The sequence below is a fragment of the Vulpes vulpes genome, chromosome 4 (genome assembly GCF_048418805.1).
Source record: "Vulpes vulpes isolate BD-2025 chromosome 4, VulVul3, whole genome shotgun sequence".
NCBI classification, from domain to species: domain Eukaryota; kingdom Metazoa; phylum Chordata; class Mammalia; order Carnivora; family Canidae; genus Vulpes; species Vulpes vulpes.
Genome location: NC_132783.1, coordinates 100941988 through 100969808, shown reverse-complemented (window position 1 = coordinate 100969808; position 27821 = coordinate 100941988). Strand labels below are relative to the sequence as shown.

Genomic DNA, 27821 nt, shown 5'->3' with positions numbered 1-27821 from the left:
CAAGGGTGCTGTTGCTTTAAGACCTGACGTTCCAGCTATTCATGATTGTGAAGGGTGACTGCTTTCCTGGAATTGGGCAGGACAGGGGAAAGACAGAGCACGTTGTCTCACTTAGCGTGAGTCTTGTATGTGCTCTTGTCTTGTCCCTCTGGACAGGAGCATCCTTGGGAACCTAGGGCTGTTATAGTATCTAGAACAATTGGTAGAGAACTGATGAGAAGTAGACCTAAAAGAATGAATTATTCCTGTAAAGTTTGAGGGTTTCACTTATCAATTATTTTTGGGAAAAAACACGAAGGCCTGGGATTAGTTATTTCTGTAAGGATATGCCATTTTATTTTATTTCATTTTATTTCCAACAGGGTATTTTCCCTAAATCCTTTATCTACATCAAGGAAGTGACAGTGGAGAAAAGAAGGTATTTGTTATTTTTCACCAGACTTGACCCTCAAGGGCTCATAGACGTCTCTGTCCTGTCAGCTCTGAAAACCTGGCTTGGCAGATGTGAATCAGCTTATCCCTCTTCTCCGTGCCCATGTTTATTTGTGTGTCTCTTTTTTCCCATGCAATGGGAGATCTAATCCAAATTGATTTCTGTTCAGATCTGATTCTGAGGGGATATTAGGAAGTGTGGAGAATCAAACTTTTCACCGGCAGCTGCCTTTGAATTATATTAAAGTCGATTAATCCTGAATAATGAGCTTGCAAGACCCACCCCAGTGAAGGAGGACATTAAAAAGGAAGTTCCTTGTATTTGCATAATGTAATTGGTGTGGCTATTGGGGATGGTTTAGTCTTCTGCCAGCAAGGGCCCTCTCAGCAGCTGCAGCTTAATGCAAATTTGCTAGCATTTTATCTTGTTAGCACCTGGGTCTCAATTTCACACAATTTTGTCTCCCACCTTAAATAGAAATATCGAGAACATCATTCCTGCAGAAATTCCTCTGGCACAAGAAGTGACAACGACACTTTGGGAATGGGGCAGCATCTGGAAACAGCTCTACGTGGTGAGACTCAGAACCCTGCTCCCTAGTATGGAAGCTAATGGCAGTCTTTGCTTTGGTTCAGATTGGGAATTTGGCTATATAGCAGGGCAGGCCAAAGTAGCTCCAGTGACATAGTAGAACAAACAGTATGAGTACATGGAGGCCCAGAGAGGTTAGGTAGCTTTCTCAAAGCCACACAGTGAGCTTGTGACCCAGCCATAATACATGGGGGTCTGAGGTGATCCTTCTGTTTTAAAACTAGTGCAGAAATTTTTGTTAAAAAATAAGCTTCCTGTAATGGGACTCTACATTTTAATAAACCCTGGGGATTTTGATTTGATAGTCTGTTGACAATACCTTGAGAAATACTGTTCTTATATATTAATCAACTAATGGCTATTGTCCTTAGATCTATGAAGAAGTTTTGACCCTGGAAAAACAGAGCGCATTTTGCAGGTAGTTTCCCTGTATTGAAGCAAATCTAATTTTAAATCCTCCTTTGATGCTTCTAAAGCTCCTAATGAAAGCAATTAGCTAAGAAAACCATTAAGCTGAGAGTGAAAATGTCAACCAAGGCTTACTGCATGTCTGTTACAGCACTGTGCACACCTGCTGGTGTACACACGCTCTTTGTAGACTTAATTTTTATGGTCATAAATGTCGACTCTCTTGTGGATACTTCGATATATATGGTAATTGGCACATCCAATTCTTTAAGTTTCCCAAAAGTTGATATGAAAGTTTAGGTGGAAAACAGTAACTTGAAGCTAAAGGGGTTTATTTTATTTTATTTTTTTAAGATTTTACCTATTTATTCACGAGAGATGCAGAGAGAGAGGCAGAGACACAGGCAGAGGGAGAAATAGGCTCTATTGAGGGAGCCTGACCTGGGACTCGGCCCCAGGACTTCAGGATCATGCCCTGGGCTGAAGGCAGGTGCCAAAGGGTTGAGCCACCCAGGCATCCCTAAAGTGGTTTAATTATTCATCTCCACTACCCCTTTTTAAACATCATATACACCACACTCTGAAAGTTTGTTTTCCCCTAAGAAATCTTTGAATATTAAGTCCATTGTGCCCTTTACCCTAGTAAGGAGAACCTTAAATCTCTGGTATTCCAATATCCTCTTCATGATTCTAGCCATGTCTGCATACCACGTGTATAATATTTTCTTAATACTTAAATTGGCTCCCTTTCTAATAAACTTAAATAATTTATGTAAGAACTTTCACAGCATTCCATGTCATTTCAACAACAATTCTCAATTCTCCAACACCAACTGGATGACCTATAATCTAACACTGACTACCCAGAATCAGTTTCATATTCCATAGGTTAAAGACTCAAAATTACAAGTTTGCCCTCACTTCAGATGCCAGTTGCAAGTCTTGGGTCCCTAGGCTACCCACACTTCTGTCTAAGCTTAGTACAAATTCAGAGGTTCATCATTCCTCTCCACCTCCACCTCAGGTCTCCTAATTCCCTAGAACAACTTGCAGAGCTCTGGAAAGAGCTATACTTATGATCACTGTATAACAGTAAAGGCTACACTGTAAAGGCTACAATGCAGGAACAACCAAATGGAAGAGATGCAGGTAAAGGAACTAGGATGGGAGTAAGCACAGAGCTTCCATGCCTTCTCTTGGCATGCCACTGTCCCTGCACATAGATATGTTTACCATCTGGGAAGTTCTTTAAACCTTGTTGATTGAGAATTTTAATCAAAGTTTCATTACATGGGCATGATTGACTAAATCTTTGGACATTGGTGACTGAGCTCCATCCCTAGGCTGTCTCCCTTCCTTGAAGGGGAAGGGTTAGGGGAGTGGGATTAAAATTTCCAACCCTCTAATCACATGATAAATTCTTCTGGCATCCAGCCCCCATCCAGAAGCTGTGAAGGGGGCCACGAAGAGTCATGTCATTAACATAAACTCAGGTATGGTGAAAAGGAGCTTATTATGAATAAGAAAAAAAGGCTCTTATCACTCAGGAAGTTCCAGAGCTTTAGGAACTCTGTGACAAGACCTGGGGATAAAGAACAAATATATATATATATATTATACATATATATTTGTATTTACATATTATAAACATATTTATATATATAATATATATAAACATTATATATAACAGTTATATAAATATGAAAATATATATGTTATATATATAACAAATATATACACATTTGTTATGTTAAAATGTATCTATATGTATATTTGTATGTTAAAAAAAATATATATATATAATTTTATACCACACACGCTTTCCCAAGTGCAAAGCCAAAGTGTTTGGCATAATTAGAACTTTATTCAAATAAATACAATGAAAACAAGGCAATGTTATTAAATGCTTGCTATAGTACTAGTCAAAAGCTCTGAACTCAAGACCTCTCTCTCTTTGTTAAAAAAGTAATTGGTAAACATGAGAGAGGGGTTAAAGACATATTACCATGAAGCCGCACCTTTTTCCTTCCTTTATACAGAAGGATAGAAGGAGAATCACCACCATATGGGTCCATGTTATTTAATGTTGTGTCTTTGTATCACCAGAAGCCATTGTGTCCTACAGGTTGTGCACATCACACTTGGGGGAACACTGCCCTAGATATAGGCCTTTATCACCAGAAAAATGGCCCTGGTTCATGCCTTTGAAGAGCCTGATCTCTGGGACCTGCATTACAGAATATATTCATGGCATTTCCACTCCTCGAGTATCTTTTCTGATGGGAGTCAGAGATCACCCTTTCTTTAACAAGAAGTGATCAGGAATATTACTTTCATTTCTGGAAGTCTCTGTGGGCCCAGTGGAAGGAAATGTGTAGATGACAGAGACTACCGCCCAGTCTCTCGGTAACTGGGTGGGGGCCAGGAGAGATCCTTAAGCCATGGCCCCTGAACATACTTCACTGACTGACACAGTTTGCCACATAGATGCCCACACACCCTTAGCACAGGTGATTGTGCATTGTTTCCTGTCTTGTAGGCCAGCAAAAAGGAAAGGTTCATGCAGGTGCAGTCCATGATGTATGACCTGATGGAGTGGCGGTCCCAGCTCCTCTCAGGAACTCTGCCCAAGGATGAGCTGAAGGAACTGAAGCAGAAAGTCACATCCAAAATTGATTATGGCAACAAGTAAGCCTCTCTTTCCTCTGAGAAGATGCTGTCTTCTCCTACCCACACCCCTTCTTCCCTGTCTCCCTCCAGAGAAACCTGGTTTCATTTTGAGATGCATGTTTGCCACTTTCTATTTGAGAGAAAGAAGGTTGTTACCAGTGCAGTGTTTGTGTGCCTTTCTTATCACCCCTGTGGGACCTAGGGACATGCAAGTGGAAGGAGGGCTTGCTTATGCAGTGGTTATTACCAGGCTGAGAGATTTATGGCACTCATTTAGCCTATTTCCAAGGGGCTGGGGAGCACAGTCATGCTGGGTCACTTTTGGCTTAGTTGTCATTTTATTCCTGCACTTAAAAAACTCTCTCTTAAATCTCAGTGTGAGACTTACTGTCCCTTCCCCCATCCTAAATTATCTGAGCCATATGCCATCAGCTAACTCATATGCATAGTTACAAAAGTGTTTCCTCAAAAGGGAAGAAGTAGAAAGTGGTTAGAGTTTGAATGCTTGCAGTTAAGGAGAACATGAAACAATTTTTTGAGGCAAGACAGCCCACTGATAATAATAGTAGTGATAATGATATTATAAGTAACACCTAATCTGAGCTAATTATGTACCAGGCTTGATGCTAAGTGTTTTACATTCACTGTCTTATTTAATTCTTATAATAACTTTATGTGGCATGCAGTTTTATTGTCCGCCTTTATTTTTAGATGAAAAAAACTGAGGCTCTTAAAGAGGTCAGGTAATTTGTCCAGAATCACATAGCTAGTAATGGCAGAATTGGAATTTAGACCCAAGCAATCCAGCTCCAGAGTCCACAGGCCTCGTTACTGGACTACCTAGATGCATTTGAGAACTGTAAAGGCCTTCCCTCCCTCCTGGCTATTTGGATGCCTTCCAAATCATACTCACCTGCTAATTAATCCCAATAAAAAATATGTGTTGAACATTCATGATTGGTCTGATACCTTGCCAGCTGTTGAGGCTGTAGAAATAAAAGCTCCTGTCTACTAAGGAACCACAGTCTGGTTAGGAGTGAGCTACAAGTAAACTGTTGATATGAATTGTGATCAGTTTGATGGCTTATGAAACAAGAGTACCCTTAATTCAACTTGGAGAAGGAAGTCAAGGAACCCTGAAGGTGGTAACCCTGAGGGGAATTTTGAAAGACAAAGAAGTATTAAGTAGGCCAAAAGGGAAGGTAAGAGTGCATAAGAGAGCATGGCAGGTTTAGAAGATTGTGAAATGGGTCAGAAGGCTGAGCCACAAGGCCAGAGGGGGAGGTAGAAAGAGCCCATTCAATGTGATAAGAAGGAAATTTCCTGGCAGCCAGGCTTTCTTGCCCTTTTGTCGTATGCACTAGGAAGATCCGTGGGCACTAGGAAAGTCAACAGGTCTAACATCCAGCTGCTTCCCATCCCAGGAGCACAGTCCCTCTACTAGTTCTCCTGCTGGCAGCTAGCAAGTATGTCCAAATCTGCTTATAATGCACATCAACCCAAAGTGACAGGAAGGGTTTGCCACATAGCTGCTGCCACCATTGGTGCAGTGATATCTCTTAGTCGAGTATAGTTATAGCTGGGAGTGTGAGTATCTAGGGAGTTTTGCTGCTTTGTAATAATGGCATCTGTGACCTTCAGGTGTTGTTTCTTCATGAGGATCCTAAGAAAAAAGGCCAAGGATGGAAGAAATGACCGCTCACAGGAAGCCTTCTCTGATTTTTCCTTGTCCACCCCTGGCTGGGTTAGGTGCTCTTGCAGGCTCTTAGAACCTTCAACAATAATTACCCCCCTACTGGTCTGTCTCCCCTGCTGTGATGGGACCTCTGTAAGAGCGTGGCCATCTCATTCATCTCTCTGTGCCAGGAACAGGATCTTGCACATGGGAAATGCTCGATGATATTTGAATAAGTACATGAATGGTGGTGATTGGAGAAGGAGGAGAGTCCTTCCCAAGTCAGCTGTTTCTCTATAGCATTGTCGAGACCAGCCCTGTACTTTCAGTTTCATTCACTTCTCTTTGGGGAAGTGAGAGGCATCCTTGGAAACAGAGACTCTGAGCTAGGGGCCCCTTGCTTCTCACCACTCTTCCCTGATGAGGCAGCTAGAAGGGAGGGAGATTTGGACACCTTCAATTATCACTGGCCTGATGTGTTGGGAGCTCCGAACTCTGATATGGGGTGGATGGCTTCCTGAAAGCCAGAAGGCCAGACCTCTGGGGAGAGCGTCAAGAGCTGCATGAGGTACACCACCTCATGCTGTGAGAGGGAAGAATGCCAGGAATTAAGTGCTGGAGGACTGACCAGAATCAGCCTATTTTTCCATTATTCACTTTGTTCCTTCACTCAGACATCAGATGTTTGTTGACCACCTGGTAGGCCTCTAGGACAGATATATTTATAAAATACAGCCACTACCTCAACAACAAAAAGCAAGCAATGAGAACCAATAATAACTTACTGACTGTTAACTACCTACCAGGTGCTGTTTTAAGCACTTTCCATGCATTAACTCAGATAAATCTCATGACTACTCTATGAGGTACGTAGGTGCTATTATCATCTCTATTTCTCAGATGAGGGAACGGAGGCTCACAGAGTGATTAAATCATTTTGCCCCAGATGACTGAAATTTGAACCAAGTAGCTTGGTTCCAGAGTTCAAGTGTTTAACTAATACTGCATTCTATTGCCTCCAAGGACCATGTAGATTAAAACAGGAGAGAGAAGTCAACAGACACTTGAGTAGGAAGTCATGCCTTTCATAAGAGCAGGAAGCATGGACAAGAGGGCAGTAGGAGACAGGAAGTTGACTGACACCAGGTTGGAATCTAACAAGACCAGTGGGAATTATTAGGTGAAGAAATTAGAGAGAGAGAGAAGAGAGAGAGAGAGAGAGAGAGAGAGAATGAATATGGGAGCAGCTCAGAGATTAACTTGAACACAGAGAGGAAGCCAGGAACCATGAGGGGCCTAAGTGCCAAGTAAAGGAGTTTAGATCTGTCCAGAGGATGATCAGGAGCCACAGAAGGAGCCATTTCTGTTTTCATTTCCATTAAAATTTTTTATTTTTTAAAAATGCATATGGTAGAGGCTTCTTCCCCTACCCTTGTTTTGGGTACATCTTGGCACTTTCTTGAAGAGAAGAGAGCAGTGTGGGTCTACCTTGGAGGAGAAAATGTCAAAATGCTCATTTCTCCAAAGCAAATGGTCTGATGTTCAATTGGCAGCCTCTCCTGACCCTGGGTTATGGGAATCCTGACAGTCCTGGCCTGTGACTACTAAAGCTTCTAAAATTCCACATGAGACCAGTAATGGGCAAGCTCCTTGGTTTCCAAGGAGTGAGGAATCCTCAAATGACTCCTCCAAATCCCAAGATAGCTCCAGATACCCTGGAGAATGTTTTATTCATACATTTTAGAACAAAATCCACTTGATAAATTTTGAAGAGAAAGAGCTGGAGAGAGCTTGGCATTAAATTATGTATTGGCTATGCTCCATCTTTTCTGAGGTCACACGAGTCTCTGCTCAGCATTAGTTGAAAGCATTTATTCCCCTTTAGCATTGCCCATTCGGCAGCATGGCTGTGCAACATTACGAGTCATATCTAGTTGGAAGTTAATTTCATAATGAATGTGGACAAACGGGTGAACCTTGGCTCCCTTCTGTTTGCATTTGGATGAGATGAGTGATGTGCTTCTCAATCTGATTCTCAAATAAGAGATGGAAACTTAGCCTCCTTCATTTGTCCTTGCTGCCCTTTCTGAGTCTGGTACTCAGTAATGGTGCCTAAGTAGGAACACTGTTGGTCTTCTCAGAGTCTCATCATCCCACTTCCACCTACCTTCTTTGTATGGACAGCTGAGGTCCTCTGTCTCAACATCAAGTGCAAAACAACTTCAAATCAAGGCCTTTACAAACCTACCCCTGGTCCCCTAACCCAATATACTCCTAAATGCCTCCCATCTAGAAAGTATACCGTAGAGGTTAAAAGTGCAGACCAGGATGCCATATTACTTTTTAACTAGCTATGTGATCTTGAGCAAATTAATTAGTCCTCATATCTTGGGTCTTTTCTTCATTTGTAAAATGAGGTATTAGTACATAAAAACATTAATGTACATAAAACATTTAACATCCATGAGTTTACAGCAAGTGCCATGTGTTTGCTGTATCATTGATGCTGATCAGAATGGCAGATGCAAATTGAAACAAATCAATACCAAGCAGGGGAAACCTTGTGGCCTAGAAGTCCAAGAGCTAAAGAGCAAGCTGTAGGTAACAAGCAATATATCTGAGATTTTTCTCTAGCAACTACATTCAAAAATGTTGTTGAATAGATAACATACGAATACCTTCTCTGCTATATATTATGTTATGTTTATTATATTATAAAACAAATTAAGATAAGGCACATGTCTCCTTTGACTCCTCTGCCCCTCTTGGTCCCAGAGTCCTACTCCTCCTCACAGGTAGCCATGTTGGTAGTATTGGTGGTTTGGTGCTTTTTATCCAGACCTTTCTCTCTTTTCTTGTCATTCATGTATATGCTCCCGGGTAATATATCTGGCTTGCTTTATTTGTTTATATAAACATAGTGTATGCATTTGTCCATACTTTATTTTTTTCATTGAGATATATCATCAAACACATTAAAGCTATATCATATTTGTTATGCACTGCTACTTGGAATTCCATTACAGGTCACAGTTTATTTAGTTATTCTCCCTTTGACAGACATTATGGTTTTGTTCAACACTTTGCTGATGCAAGCAGTGCTGTAACACACGTCCTCATTCAAATGTGGATGTTTCTCTAGATTCAGCATCGCAGGAAATACACATTTTAAGGAAATTTAATACACACTGCCACAGTCCCACCCAAAGAAGCTGAAATGTACCAGTATGCCCCGCAGCTGTGTGCAAGGCCGTTAATATAGAGCTGTTTCATGGAAGTCTGCAATTTTCAGAGACCAGGGAAACTTACTAGTATAAACTTCTCACCAACGTTTTAAAGTCTTAGGTCTCCCCTGATTTATCCTCACTCTCTGTTTTGGCTTTTCAGAATTCTTGAGCTTGACCTGATTGTCAGAGATGATGACGGAAATATCTTGGACCCTGATAATACCAGTGTCATCAGCTTGTTCCATGCCCATGAGGAAGCGACTGATAAAATCACAGAGCGCATCAAAGAAGAAATGGTGAGCTTTGTAAAATAGGCTTTGGCTAAGTGAGGCAGTTATTTAGCACATCATAAACTTCAAATAATAGGCTAATTAATCAGACTCTATATGATTCAAGGAGACATCTGTCCTATGACCTTAGATGATCAGTAACCTCATGCATTTTATTGTGTTTTTGTACTTGGGTCTGTAATTCATTCTGCATCCATCCCACAGGTAGTTTAATGCAAGGCAAGTTTCCTGTTCTCATGGAAATTTTGTATTTCAGAAAGGAGAAAAGAAGAAAGGCAGTAAGAAGTAAATAAATTAATGGACAAATTAATTCCAGATGGTGATAAGTCTCTAAAAGGCAATAAGCTAGTTCTATATGAATTAGAATGAATCAGGAGCTATTTTAAAATGTAATATAAGGAAAGGCCTCTCTTAGAAGAAGTATCTGAGTTGTCACTTGAATGATGTGAAGTCACCAGGGTAGATCTAGGAGTAAAGTGTTGTAGGCACAGGGAATAGTAAGTGAAAAGGCCTTGAGATAAGACTGTGTTCTGAATGTTCAAGGAATAGAAAGGTCAGTGTAGATAGGGCATGATAGCAGTGGGAACATATAGGCAATGATTTGGAGAGGTAGAGAGCAGCAGTCAGCTTTCTCAGGGCCTGAGGGGTCATGGAAAAGACTTAAGATGTTATCCCAAGTGTGGTGGAAAGCCAACAAAGGATTTCAAGGAAACAATTTTTTTTCAAGTTTAACAATCTGACTTATGATTTAAAAAATTCTTTAATTGCTGTTCATTATTTGAAAACAACTTTATTTTTAGGTTTATTAAGATAATTTTCACACAAAATTAATTCATTATGAACTATAGTCTACTGAATCTTACTAAAATATAGTGTTGAGTGAACTCCACCATGATCATTATATCGACAGTTATGTCACCCTGAAAAGTTTATTTGGGTTCCCTTGTAGTTGATCCCCTTTATCAGTCTCTAGGCCCAGACAATCCCTAATTTATTTTCTGTGATTGCACTTTTGCCTTTTCTAGTTTGATATAAATGAACTCATACAGTTTTTGTGTTTGACTCATTTTACTCAGCCTGGTGTTTTTGAGGTTCGTGTTATGTATATTATTTTTCTTTCTTTTTAATGCTGAGTTGCTATACCATCAACTAGTTGTCCATTATTGGACATATGGGTTGTTTCCACCTGGGTGCTATATAACTAATACTGCTACGAACATTTGCAAGCATATGTGTGGACATATATTTTCATTCTTTTTGAGTAATACCTGACAATAGGATTGCTATATTCTATAATTTGGGTATGTTCAACATTTTAAGACACTATCATACTATTTCCCAAAGGGTTATACAATTTTGCATTCCCATCAGCAGTATATGAGAGTTCCAGTAGCTCTGCATTCTTTCAACACTTGGTCTTGCCAGTCTCTTAACTTTAGCCATTCTAGTGGTTGTGTGGTAGTATCTCACCATGTTTTAATTTGCATTTTCCTGAATGACTAGTGATATTGAGCATGTCTTCATGTGCTTATTGGCCATGGCCATTTCTATCTTTTTTTGTGAAGTGTCTGTTCAAATATTTTCCCTACTTTAATTGGGTTGATTTTTTAATCATTGAGTTGTAGGGACTCTTTGTATGTCCTAAATACAATTGTATACTTGTATATACAATTGTATATCTGTATTCTAAATACAGATTCTTCATCAAATATATGCTTTGTGAATATATTTTCTCTGTTCCTAGCCTATTCATTTTCTTAAATGCATTTTTTAAAAAGCAGAAGTTTTTAGTTTTAATGAAGTCCATTTAAGCATTTTTTTCTTTTTATGGTTTGTGTTTTTTATGACACTAACTTTTATGAGGAAGATTGGGGCTAAACAGAGGTATTTCCCAAAATGAGAAAATCAAAGCCAAGAGAGCCAAAGTGACTTGGCTCAGATCACAGGAACTTTTGTTGGTAGACCTGGATATAACACAGAAATCCTCAGGCTTGAGTCCTAAGTAGTGCTAGGCTGATTTTCTCCACCTTTCTCCTTTTTTTCTCCCTCCAACTTTTAGTCAAAAGACCAGCCAGATTATGGAATGTATGCCCGCATCTCTTCATCCCCCACCCATAGCCTCTATGTCTTTGTGAGGAACTTTGTGTGCCGAATTGGGGAAGATGCTGAGCTCTTCATGTCTCTGTATGACCCCAACAAGCAAACAGTCATAAGGTAGGTGTTCAATGTTGCCTGACTACTCTGTATATGGGAGATTGGAATTAGCAGAGCACAGAGCATCTTTGTGGAGGAATTCCCACCTGGACGAGAAACTGAGCCTGAATATGTGGAAATAACTTCTTGTAGGATATGCAAACCAGGTGGAAATATTATTCACTACCAAATTTTTCCAATAGTGTGGTTATGGTTACACAGGAAGTTTTTGTAAATAGTTTTTTCATTCTGGAAAACAACCAGAAAAAATGAGATTCATACAGGTGGCATTGGATAAAATAAAAATACCTACTTTTAAAATAGGAGGTGAATGGGGGGTTACTGGGTGAAATAGGTGATGGGGATTCAAGAGTGCACTTGTTGTGATGAGCACTGGGTGATGTATGGAAGTGTTGAATCACTATATTGCATACCTGAAACTCATAAAACACTGTATGTTAACTAACTGGAATTAAAAACTTAAGTATAAACTAAAAACAAAACAAAAGCAAAGCAAAATAAAATAAATGAAATAAAATGGGAGTCAAGAAGTAAATGAAGAGAACTTCCTTTCCTCCAGGGAAATATCAGGCTAAGAATGTGGGCTTTGAAATTTGCCTGAGTTCATATTCTGGCTCCACCATTTACTCTTTCTTAACCTTGGGCAAGTTGCTCATCTTTGTAAGCCCCGTAGAGTTGCCTATTTGCAAAATGTTAGTGCCAATCTCACTGGGTCATTTCTTTCAGACTTTAATGAGGAAAAGCATATAAAGCACAGGATTTGACACACAGTACTCCAAGCGGCAGTGGCTATTATTATTACTACTTTAACTGATTGCTCTTGAGATTGGAGAAAGTAAGGGAACTTCTGGATGCCTCAGCTTGAGGAAGTGAGAACACCTTTTGAGAATATCCAGGGAAAAGACTCTGGTACACCTCTAACCTTGACCCTCTAACACCTCTAACCCCTGGCCTCTGCTTGTGGCTCAGACCATCGTTCCAGGTGGTGACCCTGCCAGTCTCTTTCAGTGGGCTTTTGGGCCAACACATAGTCCCTTATTTGAGGTCCCATATTTGAAGTCCCAGTTGACATATTAGAATGCAGCTGGAGCATAATCTCTCTGCCTTTATGGAGAAAGTGTTGTTTCCCTAGCTTGATTGTTACGATGATTAAATGAGATCATGTACAGCGCCTAATGAATGGTAGTAATTTAGAAAATAATGGCTCTCCTGGAGACATTTGTGAAACATGGAGGGGCTATCCATCTAAGAAGACAGAACTGAGGTCTGTGCATGATCTCATTTAATTCTCATTAGTTCACGTCATTTGGGTGAGAAAATGAGATCCAGGAAGGTCAAGTGACTGGTCCAAAGTCATACATATTTATTAATGGCAGAACTGAGATTTCTACTTAGGTCCATCTATCTGATTCCAAAGACAAGCTAATTCCCACTTTATTTTTTAAAAAATATTTATTTGTTTTAGAGAGAAAACATTATTATTGTTTTAGAGAGAAAACATGAGAAAGAGGGGCAGAGGGAGAGGGGGGGAGAATCTCAGGTGAACTCTGTGCTAAGTGCAGAGCCCGATGTAGGGCTTGATCTCATGATCCTGAGGTCATGACCTGAGCTGAAACCAAGTGTTGGACACTCAACCGACTGGGCCACCCAGGTGCTCTCAGTTCCCACTTTGGTATGTCACCAAGGAAAAAGTTGTATAGAATATCCTGAATGTTTCTCATTAGGACTTCAGTGCTGTCATGGTAGAAAGCTATTCTTTATAGCAAAACTAAATCCCTAATATTAAAAAGCCAACCCAATTCACCTGGCTAGGCCTCAGTGAACACTACAAGTGAGTGTTCCTGCTCCCTTAGAACACACTTGAAGTGATCTTTGTGCCATATGCCCCTTGCCATTCCCTGCCAGCTATTCCCAAGGTACCTCTGACAAAGACTCTGAAAGCACTCATAGGACCCTTCCTGCCTCTCAGAAGACATGATTCTTCATGATCGAATTGACAGATTGCCTGGCCTACTGGCCCATCTAAGTGATGGATGATCTGAACCAGCTCTGTGGAAGGAAGCAGTGGATCAGTGACATGGCAGCTCTGTTCCCTGATGTGCCACACCAGATGATATGCTCAATGGGGCATGCCTGAGTGATGCCTCTGAGAGTGCCAGAAATACTGTGAAGCCCTCAGGAAACTGAGAGATGAGGAAGAGGGGGAACAAAAGGGTCAAAAACCCAAAAAAGGGGGTGGCAGAGGAAGTAGAAAACAAAGAAAGACGAGAAGAGGCATGATACAAGAATGGGGCAAAGGAACTTAGAAGTACTCCCTATATTATTTTGACTCTAGATTGCTGTTCTTCCCCTAAAATATAAATTTTGTCTACTCCTGCCTAGCCAGGGTTGACATACAATGGCAAGGCAATGCATTCCTTGGCAAAGGCAAGTGAGGGCATTCTCAAAGTGGTCCAAATGTGGACTGGGGACAATTTGGCTGAGGCTGAGCTTTCAGTGTTGGGATGAATTATGGTCTGATTCCAGTGGATGCGAGAAGAGATTTGGTTTGGGAAATTTAAGGTAAATTTCTACAAGACAAAAAAGAAGCAGCTTAAATATCAGGTCAGTGGCAAGGCTCATTTCCCCCAAAAAATGCTCAAGGAATTCAAATGGTCCTCCCCTTTCTTGGAGTGTCATGTGTGGTAGGTCCCACCTGTTTTGGTGCCAGGTGGGCCTTTGGATTTAGCAGCCAGGTCTTCTGTGCAGGGATGAATAGAGCCAGCTTAGTCCCCTAGGTTGCTTTTCTTATTTATTATTGCATTTCCCCTAAGAGAAAATTTTTGGTGCTTAATGTTTAGACCTAACCATCACTTGGTGCTACATGTAATCAAAGGTCCTGGGAAATACCCAGATATTTCACTATGACATTCTGGAAATAACCAATTATTGGTTATTGGCTCAGTCAGTTAAACGTCTGACTCTTGGTTTCAGCTCAGGTCATGATCTCTAGGTAGTTAGATCAAGCCCCATGTTGGGCTCTGTGTTCAGCATGGAGTCTGCTTGTCCCCGCCCCCTCCCCATCTGCCTCTCCTTTAGCATGCATGCAACTCAATTGAATAAGTAAATAAAATAATTTTTAAAAAGAAATTAAAAAGAAGGAAGAAAAGCTACATTTAACTTTTTAAAAAGATTTATTTTATTTTATATAGAGAGTGTGTGCATATAAGCTGGGGGCAGAGCAGAGGGAGATAGAGAAAATTTTCAAGCAGACTCCACACTGAACATGGAGCCCCATCCATGCAGAGCTCAATCCCAGGACTCTGAGATCATGACCTGAGCTGAAATCAAGAGTTTGTGGATTAGCCAACTGAGCCACCCAGGAACTCCAGAAAAGCTACATTTACCTTGATTGAATTTTAACCAGTGGTTAATCCAGAGCTGTGTTCTTTTTTTTTATCAGTTCCATTTCCCCCTTAAACTTGCTCAAACTATCCTCATTATTCTTCTAGAAGTAAGTAGAGAATGTAACAAGATGTTGGAGAGAACCAATTTCTAAAAACAAGGCAATTCCCCTTAACTTTAAATTCTTATTATGCTTTTTTGGGATTAGTTTGTTTTTGAGCTTTATTTTGTTTTTATCCTAATTCAAAATACTGGGCATTTATTTAACACTGACACAATATATGCTCCTATATGGCATGGCAAACCTTATGACTTAACTCAGCAAACTTAAGTTTCTTTTAAGTAAAGAAGCACTATGCTTCTCAATTTTTCCAGTGTGGCTGGACTGACTAGTATGAACCTCAGAATGTGGCATATGGTTGCTACAAGATGCAAGATCCTATGTCAGTACTGTGTGACTGTCCCTCATAAAATCCTTTAATGGGTATCCATTACTTTTAGGACCACGTCAAAATCCTTGGATGGCCTACAAGGCCTACATGGTTTGGCCTCTCTAAGTTTTCTCTTATCACTTTCTCCTTGGATCTATTTTTTAGATGCATCAAGCTCCAGTCTGTCTCAGGGCCTTTGAATGCATGTTTGCTTTTCCTGAGACATTTCCCTTCCTCACTCTCTTTTCCTGACTAATTTTATTTACATGTCATATCCTGGGCAAAGGCTTCCTAACCACCCAGATTAGGCCAGACTTTCCTGATATACATTCTTGCAATACCCTGAACTTTGTCTTTTTAGCACAATTGAATATACATAGTTGTCACAACTGCATTTAGATAGTTATTTAAGTGTATCTCACATAATGGCTAAGACCATCTATGGCCCATCATAGTGTGATGTTCCATTCAAAGAAACAGTCCTATGTCCAATGGATAATTTTTTTAAAAATAAAATCTTTATTTAGTCTTGAAAAGGGAATGAAATGGGAAGGGTAAATGCATTCTTAATGTCCAGCAAAACATAACCAAAATCCTTTCTCCCTCAGTTCTCCCACTACAGGGAGATTCTACAGAGAATGCTGTTGCTCTTAAAAAATATTAGGTAGCTGGGCCAGAATTTGCTTAGCAGATAGGGGAGGGAAAGAGACTGTGAATGTACATGTTAGTGATTCTTTGCCCCTCTGTCTCTGTTGGGCAGAACTGCGATCACTTAGAAAGAGGGAACAAGTCTGTTTCAAACACTACCATGTCCTCAGCAGCCAGTATTTGTCGAAACACACTATAGAGGCTCAGTGCATATTTTTACCAAAACATTGTTGAGCCCCAGGCAGTAATGGGTTGCCACTCTTCTTCCCACAGTGAGAACTACTTGGTGCGATGGGGCAGCAAGGGCTTCCCAAAGGAGATCGAGATGCTCAACAACCTGAAGGTGGTCTTCACGGTGGGTGTGCTCTGTCTTCTTATCTGTCTTCCATACTTACAAGGGTATGATCTTGGAAACAAAGCCAGTCACTTGGTCAGGAGAGAGCTTGACTTGGGTGCAGATCTGTGTTCTGGGCTTTCTGGAGAGATTCAGAGCAGACAGGGAGGGGGGTTGCTGTGTGCCCTTTGGAAGCTGTTAGGAAGATGGATCTGCCTCTCTCTCGATCTCCCTCCATCTTTCTTTCTCACTCACATGCACACCAAGAACACATGCAGAGTGCTGTGTAAACAAGTACAGATCGTTTCCAGCAATAATGTCTATATGAACTGGGCATAGCAGCTATTCTGATTTATCAGTTAATTCATGGTTAACCTGAGTTTCTGTCTGGCTCAGACTTTCTGAAAACCTCTCTAAAATGTATCAGAAAAAAAAAAGACCTTCTAAGAACATTGACTACATTGGTAAAGTGGATATTCTGAACATAATCAAATCATAGGTGGCTAAGGATCTTAATGAGATCCTTAGATCATTCTTCTATATACCAATACTCCCTGGGCAAGACATATGTAGAAATGTTGAGATCAATTGTTAGTTGGATGATTTATGTCTGAAAGTGAGCCTGGCTTTTTAGTTCTAGAAAGACAAACGGTGGGAAAAAAGAAGATAAGGGTTATTATTTCCACCAAAGACCTACCTCTTGTCCTATTTCCATGAGGGTGTGTTAAGAGTGTGATCTTTAGATACCTAAGGATATTGGTGTTCTCTGCACGCTCCTTTGGGGGGAAGAGCATTTATGAGATTTTTCACTCTGTTGCCTGCATTAGCAAGGGAAATTACAGAGGAGGAGCCAGGGAGGGATTTGGACGTCAGCCAAACCTATGAGTTTGATCCAGGAGTGACCGACATGCTAGATTAACCTACGTTGCTCTACAATAATTTTCCAGTTACAGCCCATTAAGTGCAATGTCTTATGTTATGTCACAATTAGATTGGAGTGCAGCTGATTTATTTTGTTTGTTATTTCCTGAAAAAATGGGCTAGCGGCACGTAATAAGATCATAGTCCTAATTGCTTAGACAAAGTTTTCCTGGCATATATAAATGTGTCTCAGTCCTGTTTATCTCTTATTAGTTAGAAGGAGGGGCCTATTTATTTTCTTGATAAATAGGAAAGTCCCATGGGGCTTCTTGATTAAACCAGGAGACAGATGTTTCATGAGAGGGACAGGGACAGGGAATCAATCAGTGGTTCATTTTGCAGGGAACCAATTCATGATGTAAACATGCAGCAAAGGGCATCAGTGAATTTGTGTCTCTCATTATCAAAGAGAGTGTGACTCTGCCAGCATGGAATTTTTTGCCCATGTCACCACCTCTTCTTCCCATGGCCAATGAACTTGGAAACCTTGGTTGACTGCTTTAACAAGCGGATGCTTCTCCATCTTGAAATGATGGGTGTCTTCATTTTGGAACAAGGAAGTTTATGGTGTTCTAGATCCTTCTATTGATTCAAGAGCTATCCAATGAGTACTTACTATGAGTAAGCCCTGTGTCAGGTATTGGTGATACAGCATGGAATAAACTGATGGGAACCTTGCTCTCAAGGTATGATGGGAGGAATTCTGAAAATAAATAAATGAATAAATAAAATGTCAGAAGGCAATCCATGCAATCAGATAATTAAAACAGGGTGATGTGATGGCATTTGGTTGGGAGTTACTCTCACTCGAGCATTGAGGTGTTGTTTAAGTTAGAGATGAGATAAGACTTGGCAGGCATGTGCCTTTCTGGCCCCATTTCTCTTATCTCTGGCTTTTCGCTCTTTCTGGTTTCCTCTTTGAGGGTAGAGCCCTAGGAGCTGGCACATGGGTGGAGCCAACGATGAACTTGCCCCATCTGTCTTACAAGCATTCACCCTCCTTGGCTCTGTAAGAAGAAAGTAGAGTATACTATTTCCCTAAGAATTTGCCCGGTTTGGGGTTATTGTTAACACACAGGAAACAAGACTGAACAATAAAAGGAGTACTATTGGACTACTAAATAAAGTGACAGGTGTTTTAAGTTTTGTTGATCTTCCCTAATATGTCTGAGTTTTACAAGGCCAAAGTAAAAATGATTGAGAATGACCACAAACTGGAACACAGTTCTGAGTGAGGACTCGGCATTTGTATACTCTCCAGAGAATAACCTGTGCTAGAGTATTTGCTGTGCTTGTGTAACATGTTAAGATTCTCTAGTCTAAGAGTCTTTGATGAGGCAGCTCTTAAAGATCTGGCATCTTCCTTTGATCAAATTAAATCTTTTCAGAGAAGAGGAGTAGAATAAGGGTTTAGTTAAGAACCTTATAGGTTTATCTAGTAAGTTAGTTGCTAGAACTGCCATTGCAAAGTGCCAGAGTCTGGGTAACTTAAGAAACAAATATTTATTTTCTCACAGTTCCGGAGGTTGGAAGTCCAAGATCAAGTTGTTTGCAGGGTCGGTTTCTTGAGAGGCCTCTCTCCTTGGCTTGCAGATGACCACTTCTCCCTGTGTTCTCACATGGTCTTCTCTACGTGTGTGTCGGTATCCTACTCTCCTCTGCTTAGAAGGACACCAGTCATTGCATAACCTCACTTTAGCTTAACCACCTCTTGGAAGGCCCTATATCCAAATACATTTTTGAGGTGCCAGGGGTTAGGACTTTAGCACATGAATTATGAGGGGACATAATTCAGCCCATAACATCTAGGAAGGATCTTTTCAGATGCCAGGGCCTTTGTGGTTCTGGAACACCTCTGAAAGTTACCAAACTAGATATTTCAAAAACATGAAAATTCCTAATGAGACAAAAGAAGTAATTAAGGACAGACGTCATTATAAAGGAAACAAGACTTGAGGTCTTCAGGATGGGAATGATTCGGATATACAGAGGAATAAGAGGCAGGTATCTGAGGCAGAGATGTGGACAGGGGGCTTAGGAAGAAAGCGAGTTGAAAGTGAGCGTCATGTGTTTGTGGAGCAATAAAGGAATCTTTGTGACAAAAATAGAGTACTTACATGCAGAGAATAGTGGGGAATTTGTTGGCTAGGACAGCTGGAAATACATCATGTCTGGGAACTTTCACGTCAGTTGGGGAAGATTAGCACTAATAGGATAGAAAATAGGGAGCTAGTACTGTTGTTGTGAACAGTGAAATAGTGAACATGGCTTCTAAAGTGAAGTGAAATAATGAACATGGCTTCTAAAGATACATTTGTAGGGGATTTCAGGGTGGGTGGGAGGAAGGAGTCAGGCAGGCCAGAGAAAAGGCTGTCCAACCATCTGCAGGTGAGGTAATTGGGATCTTAAATTCAGGTGCCTACAGAGCAGGGCAGGGGATATAAATGAGTGGCTGAGCTTCCTTCGTCGGAAAGCCCTCTTTCCCTTGTCTTCCCTTCCCCTCTGCCCCACAGGGAGAATTTGGAGAGTAAGGAAGCAGATGTCCATTCCCCCAGCTGGTCAAAGGACAGCCCTTGTATCAGTCAATAGTCCTCCAGAGAACCTGAACCAATAGGATATACGGATAGATGTATTCTAAGGATTTGGCTCCCATGATTGTGGGGGCTGGCAAGTTTGAAATATGACTGGCTGGCCAGCAGACCTGAAACTCAGACAGGGTTTCTGAGGCAGAATTTGTCTGTCCTGAGGCAGAATTTCTTCTTTACTAGAAAACTTCAGGTTTGGGTACTGGAGGTACAACATGAAGAGGCTTTAAGACCTTCAACTGATTGGATGAGGCACATCTACATTATGATAGATAATCTTCTTGACTTAAAGTCAACTGATTATAGATGTTCATCAGACCTACGAAATACCTTCATAGCAACATCTAGACTAGTGTTTGGCCAACCACTAAGCACCACAACCTAGCCTAGCTCTCATCTGTAAAATGGGGGATGCAATAATGTATCTACCTTAGAGAGTTGTTGAGGAACAAACAAGACCATGGCTTATGAAAAATTTAGCACAGTGCATGATGCATTAGTGTAGTTCACCATGTCAGTGTTCTTCCTTCAAGACACATACTTGAGTGTGCTCTGACGTCCCCCTTGAAGTTTGCTTTGGCCACCTCCCTTGCTTTGGTCACTGAAATGCAAGCCAAAGTGATATGTCCATTCTGGGTGGAAGCTTTAAGAGCCAGTAAGTGATTTGCCACTTTCTCTTCTCCTGCTGTGGGGACAGTGGAACCACCTGTTGAGATAAGATGGATCATCTGTCAGCTAGGAGCTCAGGGTAGGTAAATGAGGCCCCACTCATTGACAATGCTCCAGCCATCTGCATTGGGAAGGTAGGCTGATCTAGAAGTAAAAATGTATGTAGTCTTATAAGCTCTGAGATTCTGGGATTGTTGGGTGCTACAACAACCCATTCCTGAATGATATACATACATCGAGGTGCTCAGTAAATGGTAACTATTGGGATTTTTCCCCCTCTTCTTTTTGCTTTCTCCCTCAGTGGTGCTGAGCAGTGATGAGACAGATGAAGTCATTTATAGAAAATGCCATTTGTATCCATCAGTTGGCATGTAGGAAATGCTGCCTGTATAACTGATATTGTACTTCTATCCTTCTCCCCCTATTAGTTTGAAATTGAAGAATTAGGATTGAACACCAGGGACCTGTCACTCAGTTTCCTTCCTAAAACTCACCTTTCTTATCAATGAAATGGTTGTGATCCTCTTAATTTCTACCTTTCCCAGGACTAATTGTATGACTGTTCCATGTACACTAAGTGCTAAGTACATCCCCACAATTTACTATTAGTAGGCTTTCTTTTCTACTTCTTAAAACGCATGATATGTAACTATTCATTTCCTGCCTTACAGGATCTCGGAAACAAAGACCTCAACAGGGATAAAATTTACTTGATTTGTCAAATAGTCCGAGTTGGGAAGATGGATCTCAAGGATACTAATACAAAGAAGTGCACGCAAGGACTGAGGCGGCCCTTTGGGGTGGCAGGTAATGACACACTACACACCATTAACTTTTATCAAAGTGCAAATTTTATACTGCTGAATTTTAAAGATTATTTCTTTCCCTCTTCTCCTTGCCCCCCCCCACCAAATTTATACCAGAAATCTCCTAATCCCTACATTTCTGGTGACTAAATAAAAATAATTGGTGACTAGGTCCAGATTTATGATGAAGGCAGTGAATAATGGATTCCTTGTGTCTGCAGCAGAGCATTGGGAACATGGTGCTGTCTGAGCAGTTGTCGCCTTTGCTCCCCAGCGTGGTGAAGAAGGAAGAACAGTACGAGTGGGATCTAATTATGAGGAGCAAATCATTTTTTAAAAAAATATCCAGGACAGGAAATGCAGTTACACAGAATGAGTCACTGGCCACACATCTAAATTCCAGATGGAAGTGGACATTTGGAGAGTCAGTGTGACCAAATGAGGTTGCTCAAAAGCAACCTCACCTCTGCATTTTTCTCCAAGCCTTAGTTCTCTCTTGGAGTTTCCAAAAATTCATCATTCTTGTCCCACTTTTATGGTTTTTTGTTATTTAATTATAACTGGCATTATTATTTACCTAATATATTTTCTTTTAATTAACCCACTTTAAAGTACCCTTTTTTTCTTAAAAGACCATTTAAAGACCTGTAGAGGGATCCCTGGGTGGCTCAGTGTAAAGCACCTGCCTTTGGCCCAGGGCATGATCCTGGAGTCCCAGGATCGAGTCCCACATCAGGCTCCCTGCATGGAGCCTGCTTCTCCCTCTGCCAGTGTCTCTGCCTCTCTCTCTCTGTATCTCTCATGAATAAATAAATAAAATATTTAACAAAAAAATAATAAAAATAAAGATCTGTGGAAATAGCAATTGATATGCCAGTTTTATTTCTTTTTTATTAAAATATTTATTTTTAGTCGTGTACCATTTATAATTCCTCTGTATCATATCTAAACCAACAGTTTAAATAAAAACAAAAAATAAACCGACAGTTTTAGGTTCTCCTTTCAAGGTACCCTGATCTGTATTCACAAACCAGTTGGCTCTCCAACTAGTCTCCTGGCACTGCTTGCAAAGTGGTGGGGTGGAAGAAGTTAGCTTATAACGAGCTAACTGGTTTTTTTAACCAGACATTATTGCTAGTTAGCTTCCTAGGTGACCTTGGGCAAACATTTTTTTTCCAGGGCCTTAATTTCATTATCTGAAAAATGAGAGACTTCAACCTGATTCATCCGTGCCCTGCTCTGAAATGCTGATTCTATATAAGAGATACTCCTGACATCACAATGTAACTGTTAAGGGCAGTAGGGGTCCTTGAACCTTACCTTAAGATGTGCCTTTGTCCCTATCTGTAGTCTGCTCTCTTTTGTTTTCAGGTGACGACAATGGTGTAACTGAAAGGTTCAACCATATATTGCTTCAGGCATAGCTGGATCCAGGAACTCAAATTTATATCTCACTATTTTTCAGCTCCTATGTCCTCTTGCTTATTCTGAAGATGACTCTTCAATTAGTTCATAAAATGTGGGCCAGCTGTTCCAAGCTTCAATCCTACCAGTTTAGTAATTCACCTCTTTCCCTGAGTTTTAGTAGAAGCCTCAGGAGCATGAACATAGGTCATGTGCTCATCCCCTAAGCACTTACTTTGGTCCTCTGATTGGGCAAGTCCTATGAACAAGAGATTGCTCTACCCAAACTATGCTCACTGAGAGTGGGTGAGGAATAAATTCAAATAGCTAGATGTAGTCACTGGAAGATTATTACCTCAATGGTTTTAATGGTTCCTGACCAGGGCCTGGAGGGTTTGAGGTATTACGCTTTTAGGGTCTGTGCTATATTTGACTAGCTTTTCTTCATGCCTCTCCCTTGCCCTCACATTCATTTCTATAACCCCCTCTCTAATGCAGTTCTTTACTTTGGTTTTATGGACCTTTAGTGGCTAATTTAAGGAAAAGTTTCAGAGGATTCAGGATCCTTCTGGAATTGCAGGGTTCAAAGATCCTATAGTCATATATCTGTGCATATGAGCATGTTTATGAAAAAGAGGTGAGTAGATTCTTAGGTCCCATAGGGGGTCATTGTGCTTGGGTTTTTTAGGCACTATCGGCATCCAATGCATATATGTCAAATCCAAACCTACTTGTTTAATTTCATAGCCACTGTTCTGACTCTTTACTTTTTGCCTCTGCTAAACCACAATCTCTTGGATATTTCTGTGGCCTGCTGACCTTCCAGCCAGCTTTGTCCAGAAGTGTTTGTGAGGTGCTGCACATTATGAACCCTTGCTGTCTGATGCTGACTTGCTTATCTTTTTAGACCTTTTTGTTTTGTTTTTTTTTCCTTTTTAGACTTTTTAGACTTTTTCTTTTCTACAATCTCATCCCATTGACATCGTTTCCTGGGAGCGGGAGGCCATAAGTCATTAATCGATTTTTCTTTCCTTTTTTTTTTTTTTGTTTGTTTTGTTTTTAGTTATGGACATAACAGACATCATCAAGGGGAAAGCAGAGAGTGATGAAGAAAAGCAGCACTTCATTCCTTTTCACCCGTGAGAGATTTCCCATTTCTCTCCTTTCTCTTCAACCACACCCCTATTCATTGAGGGCTGCTCAAAAGCAAGGCGAACTGATTTCCCTCAGTTCCTGATCGGCCTGGGGGGGCTTCCCAAGAAGAGAGAGCAGGAAGAAAATGATGATCTCAGTGCCAAGGCACTTGAACAGACCAGCTTTTCCCCCATTCATTCCTCAATTGTTATTTATTCAACAGAGTGTGATTGAAAGCTGGCAGGAGGCTGGGCACTGTGTTAAGCATGGGGTATTGAAGCAGTCAATAAGATAGACATGGCCGGGTCTTTGTGGAGCTTATGTTTAGATGGGGTATTGAACAGATAATCAACAAAAGATTAATGCATTAATTACAAGTAAAACGGGAACAACAACTCTGTGAAGCAACAGCTTATCAGGAATATATAACAGGGAATTGTCACCTGGTTCTCATGGATAGAAATATCTGTGACTTCAGAGGAGGGTAGTGAGAAGGATAAATGTCCTTTTTCTGCCCTAAAAGGATTCTGTGAGAAAGCAGGACCCTCAGTTTGAGAATATCATCCTTACTTTGTTACCCCAAGGATGTCCAAGGAGAGTGCAGTTTTATTACTGGTAATGAAGTCAGTGACTCTAGTTAAGGTATGTGATTAGGACTGAACAGGAGCAGCTAGTCTTTGCCACCTTGCTGAACAGACGTTCTTTTTTGAGTGCTGAGGAATCCTTCCTTTCTAAAAGCATTCTAGAGGGAAAAAAATGGCCTTTACTTGTAGCACTGATATCCCCAAATCTCAGACCCATGTTGCTTTGTGAAAAAGAGAAATATGTTTCTTTTTTTTTTTTGAAAAAGATTTTATTTATTTGAGAGTAAGAAAGAGCTTGTGCATAGGCGGGAGGGAGGAGAAGAAGGAGCAGGAGAAGCAGATTCTCTGCTGAGCAGGGAGCCTGAATCCGGACCGAGGCTCTATCCCAGAACCTCTGGAAGCATGACCTGAGCCAAAGATAGATGCCTAATGGACTGAGCCACCCAGGTGCCCCGAGAAATATGTTTCCTGGGCATGTATGCTGTCTGAGCTGGCATGGGCAGGCTCACTTTTTACCTAAGGTGTATGGAGGGGCTGGGAACTTTCTGGAGGACGTGGAACCACAAGGTGGGGACCCCATGAGAGTACCATGCATGCATTTTGTGCTTTCTTTTCCTTCCCAGAGTGACAGCTGAGAATGACTTTCTCCACAGCCTGCTGGGCAAAGTCACAGCCTCCAAGGGAGACAGTGGAGGGCAAGGTACAGTGCCACGGTGTGCTGAGTGGGCTCAGCTCTGGCTTGGGAGTTCTTGATTCTTTGGAAAACAGATCAAAATCGTAAACCCTGGAAAATGTAGCCTTCCTTCTAGACAAGACTGTTGTGAAAAATGGGAGCATGTGATCTATGGAAATGGAAACCACATCTCCTGAATCGGGGAGGCATGTTCTAGTGCCCAAAAGAAGAGGTGAACTGATATATCCTGACTATCTCTCATGTGTCAGGCACCTTAATGTATCTCCATATTTGATTTAATTCTTGCCACAGTTCTGTGAGATAAATGGTATCCATTCCACAAAGACTGGGTTTAGAGAGGTGGATTAATTTGACAGAAGCTGACACTGTTGGAAGTTACCAGTGCGATTCAGACCAACAGATGTCTGGCTCCAGAGCACCTCTGCTTTCCACCTTCCTTCCTGCTTCTCGGTTGGATCACTGCATCTGTAATTGTTTCTCTCTGCTTCCAGTGGTCTTCTCCAGGAAGAGCCCAAAGGGAGAGATGAGAGGGTGAGATTGAGAATACCTTGTAGTGGGCTCTTCATGGTGAGCATTCCCTTCCAGGCCTCTGGGTGACAATGAAGATGCTTGTGGGTGACATCATTCAGATCCGCAAGGACTACCCACACTTGGTGGACAGGACCACTGTGGTGGCCAGGAAGCTGGGCTTCCCAGAGATCATTATGCCAGGTTTGGCCTTCCCCTGGGGTGGGGGTTGGGGGTGGAGTGGGGGTGGTGGTAGTTTGGCTTATCACATTTTCTTTTTAAAAAGTCAACCACTTCTTTTTCTACTGCCTTTTCTATATTTCTCTGCCTGAAGGAAACCACTGAAAAGGATTCTTGTATATCTCAAAATCTTCCATACATTCATGTAATAAACACAAACACATAGATATACACACATGCACTTTTTTCCCCTCGCAGATGGGATCACACTTCATATGCTGTATATACCATTACTCTATATACTTTATACAGTGTTCTACAACTTGCTTTATCACTTAATAATTTATCATGGACATCCTTTCTACTTTACTACATATAGAATGATTCTATTCTTTTGGGGAGAATATTGTCACTCTCTTAAATTTTTAAACTAATTTTTTTATAACCAGAGGACTCCATGCCTGTTGTAAAATGTTCAAATAGCATGAAAAGGTAAAAAGTAGAATGTTAAAAGCTCTCTCAAATTTTTGCCTCCAGAAGTAACCACTATTAAAATTGTCCAAATGTGTATATAATAAAAGAAAAACAAATGAGATTATATAATAACACTGTTTTAAAACTTCCCTTTTTGTCTTTAACCTGCCTTAGACTTGTGTCCGCAACTGCTCTTACTGATATACTCCTTTTCACAGTGTATAGTCGTCCACTGGGGGCCTGTGCTGTACTTTATTTGTACCTGTTTTACCTGAGACATCAATTCCTTGTGCATTCCTCTGGGGGGGTTTCAGTTCTTATTGCCTCCCATTCCTGAAGACCCTCTGAACCTCCTTCCTGTGACCCCGTGTTCCTTGGATACTCGCAAAATCACTCTATCTGCTCCTGCACAGTAAAAAATCTGTGGCTGCAACTGTGGACTGTGGTTGTTATTCATGGGCCAAGGAGCTTTCCTTTGCCTTCCCAGAAGGTGTCACTAGAGGATGGAAATTCAATAATTTTAATGGAGAGAACACAGCCAATTTTGATCATCCCACCTACCTTTTTGCAACTGATGTCCTAGTGTTCTTCTATCCCCTTGTTACCTATTTCTCCAGCCTCCCTGATGAGGAAACAATGCTTTTTTTTAAATGTGTCTGATCTTAATTTCATTAGTGGACAGTAAGGTGGGGCACTTGCCTTCACACCCCCACTCCCTGTGCCTTCTAGTCAGTGTCTCTCCTGCGGCATAGACACCAACTCTTGTCTCTCTCTCTCCCTCTGCCTGCAGGGGATGTCAGGAATGACATCTACATCACTCTATTACAAGGCGACTTTGACAAGTACAACAAGACCACGCAGAGAAACGTGGAAGTGATCATGTGTGTGTGCGCGGAGGATGGCAAAACACTGCCTGTAAGGGACTCTGCTGCTACTCTGGGTGCCCTGGCTGCCTTGGGTGCTTCTGCTCACAAAGATTTGCTTTTCCCATTCCAATGTGCTCGCTAAATGTCAGGTGCCTTCGAGATGGCTTTGAGTAATGTGATCTACATCTTTAGAGCTTGGTTTGCATGCTGGCCTGTAGTAAGACCTCATGTTGTTTTGTCTTTACATCAAACCAGTGTTTCAGTGTCTGTTTCTTTCCTTTCATGATCCCTTCTTTTTCTTTTTTTTATTCCCCCTCCCCCTTTTTTTTTGCTTGGCCTCAGCTTACAGGTCAGCTGTTTGCTGTTAAAATGTTGTTCTGATTGAAACCTGAGCTGGTTTATTTGGGCAAAATCCATGGCAAGAAAAAGGATCAATACAGAGCCTTGAGCTGGTGGGGAGACTCAGGATGGCCTCAAAACAGACATTCCCAACACTTAATCCAACTCCCTAGTGCTCAGCTAGAAATTCTGGTGGAAAGCCTTATTCGTAATTGGTCTCCAGAGGGCCAACACAGTGTAATCAAGAATGCAAAGCACATTGCTATAAATATTTATACAGCATATGTCCTATACAATATTTCTCATGTGTGTTTACATTTATTTACTTATATTTCCTTTAAGGTTGTCAGCAA

General features: G+C 41.0%; 1 protein-coding gene across 1 annotated transcript in view; it reads left to right on the top strand.

Annotated features, from left to right (window-relative positions):
* Positions 1–27821, top strand: part of DOCK2 (dedicator of cytokinesis 2) — a 397545-nt gene that overhangs the window by 31949 nt on the left and 337775 nt on the right. Inside the window, exons 4-14 of the mRNA XM_072756626.1 lie at positions 363–418; positions 911–1007; positions 3972–4120; positions 9165–9300; positions 11354–11508; positions 16245–16326; positions 21152–21287; positions 23754–23829; positions 25032–25108; positions 25688–25813; positions 27054–27178. Coding sequence (XP_072612727.1) covers positions 363–418; positions 911–1007; positions 3972–4120; positions 9165–9300; positions 11354–11508; positions 16245–16326; positions 21152–21287; positions 23754–23829; positions 25032–25108; positions 25688–25813; positions 27054–27178 — 1215 coding nt within the window. The remainder of the gene's footprint in view (positions 1–362; positions 419–910; positions 1008–3971; positions 4121–9164; positions 9301–11353; positions 11509–16244; positions 16327–21151; positions 21288–23753; positions 23830–25031; positions 25109–25687; positions 25814–27053; positions 27179–27821) is intronic.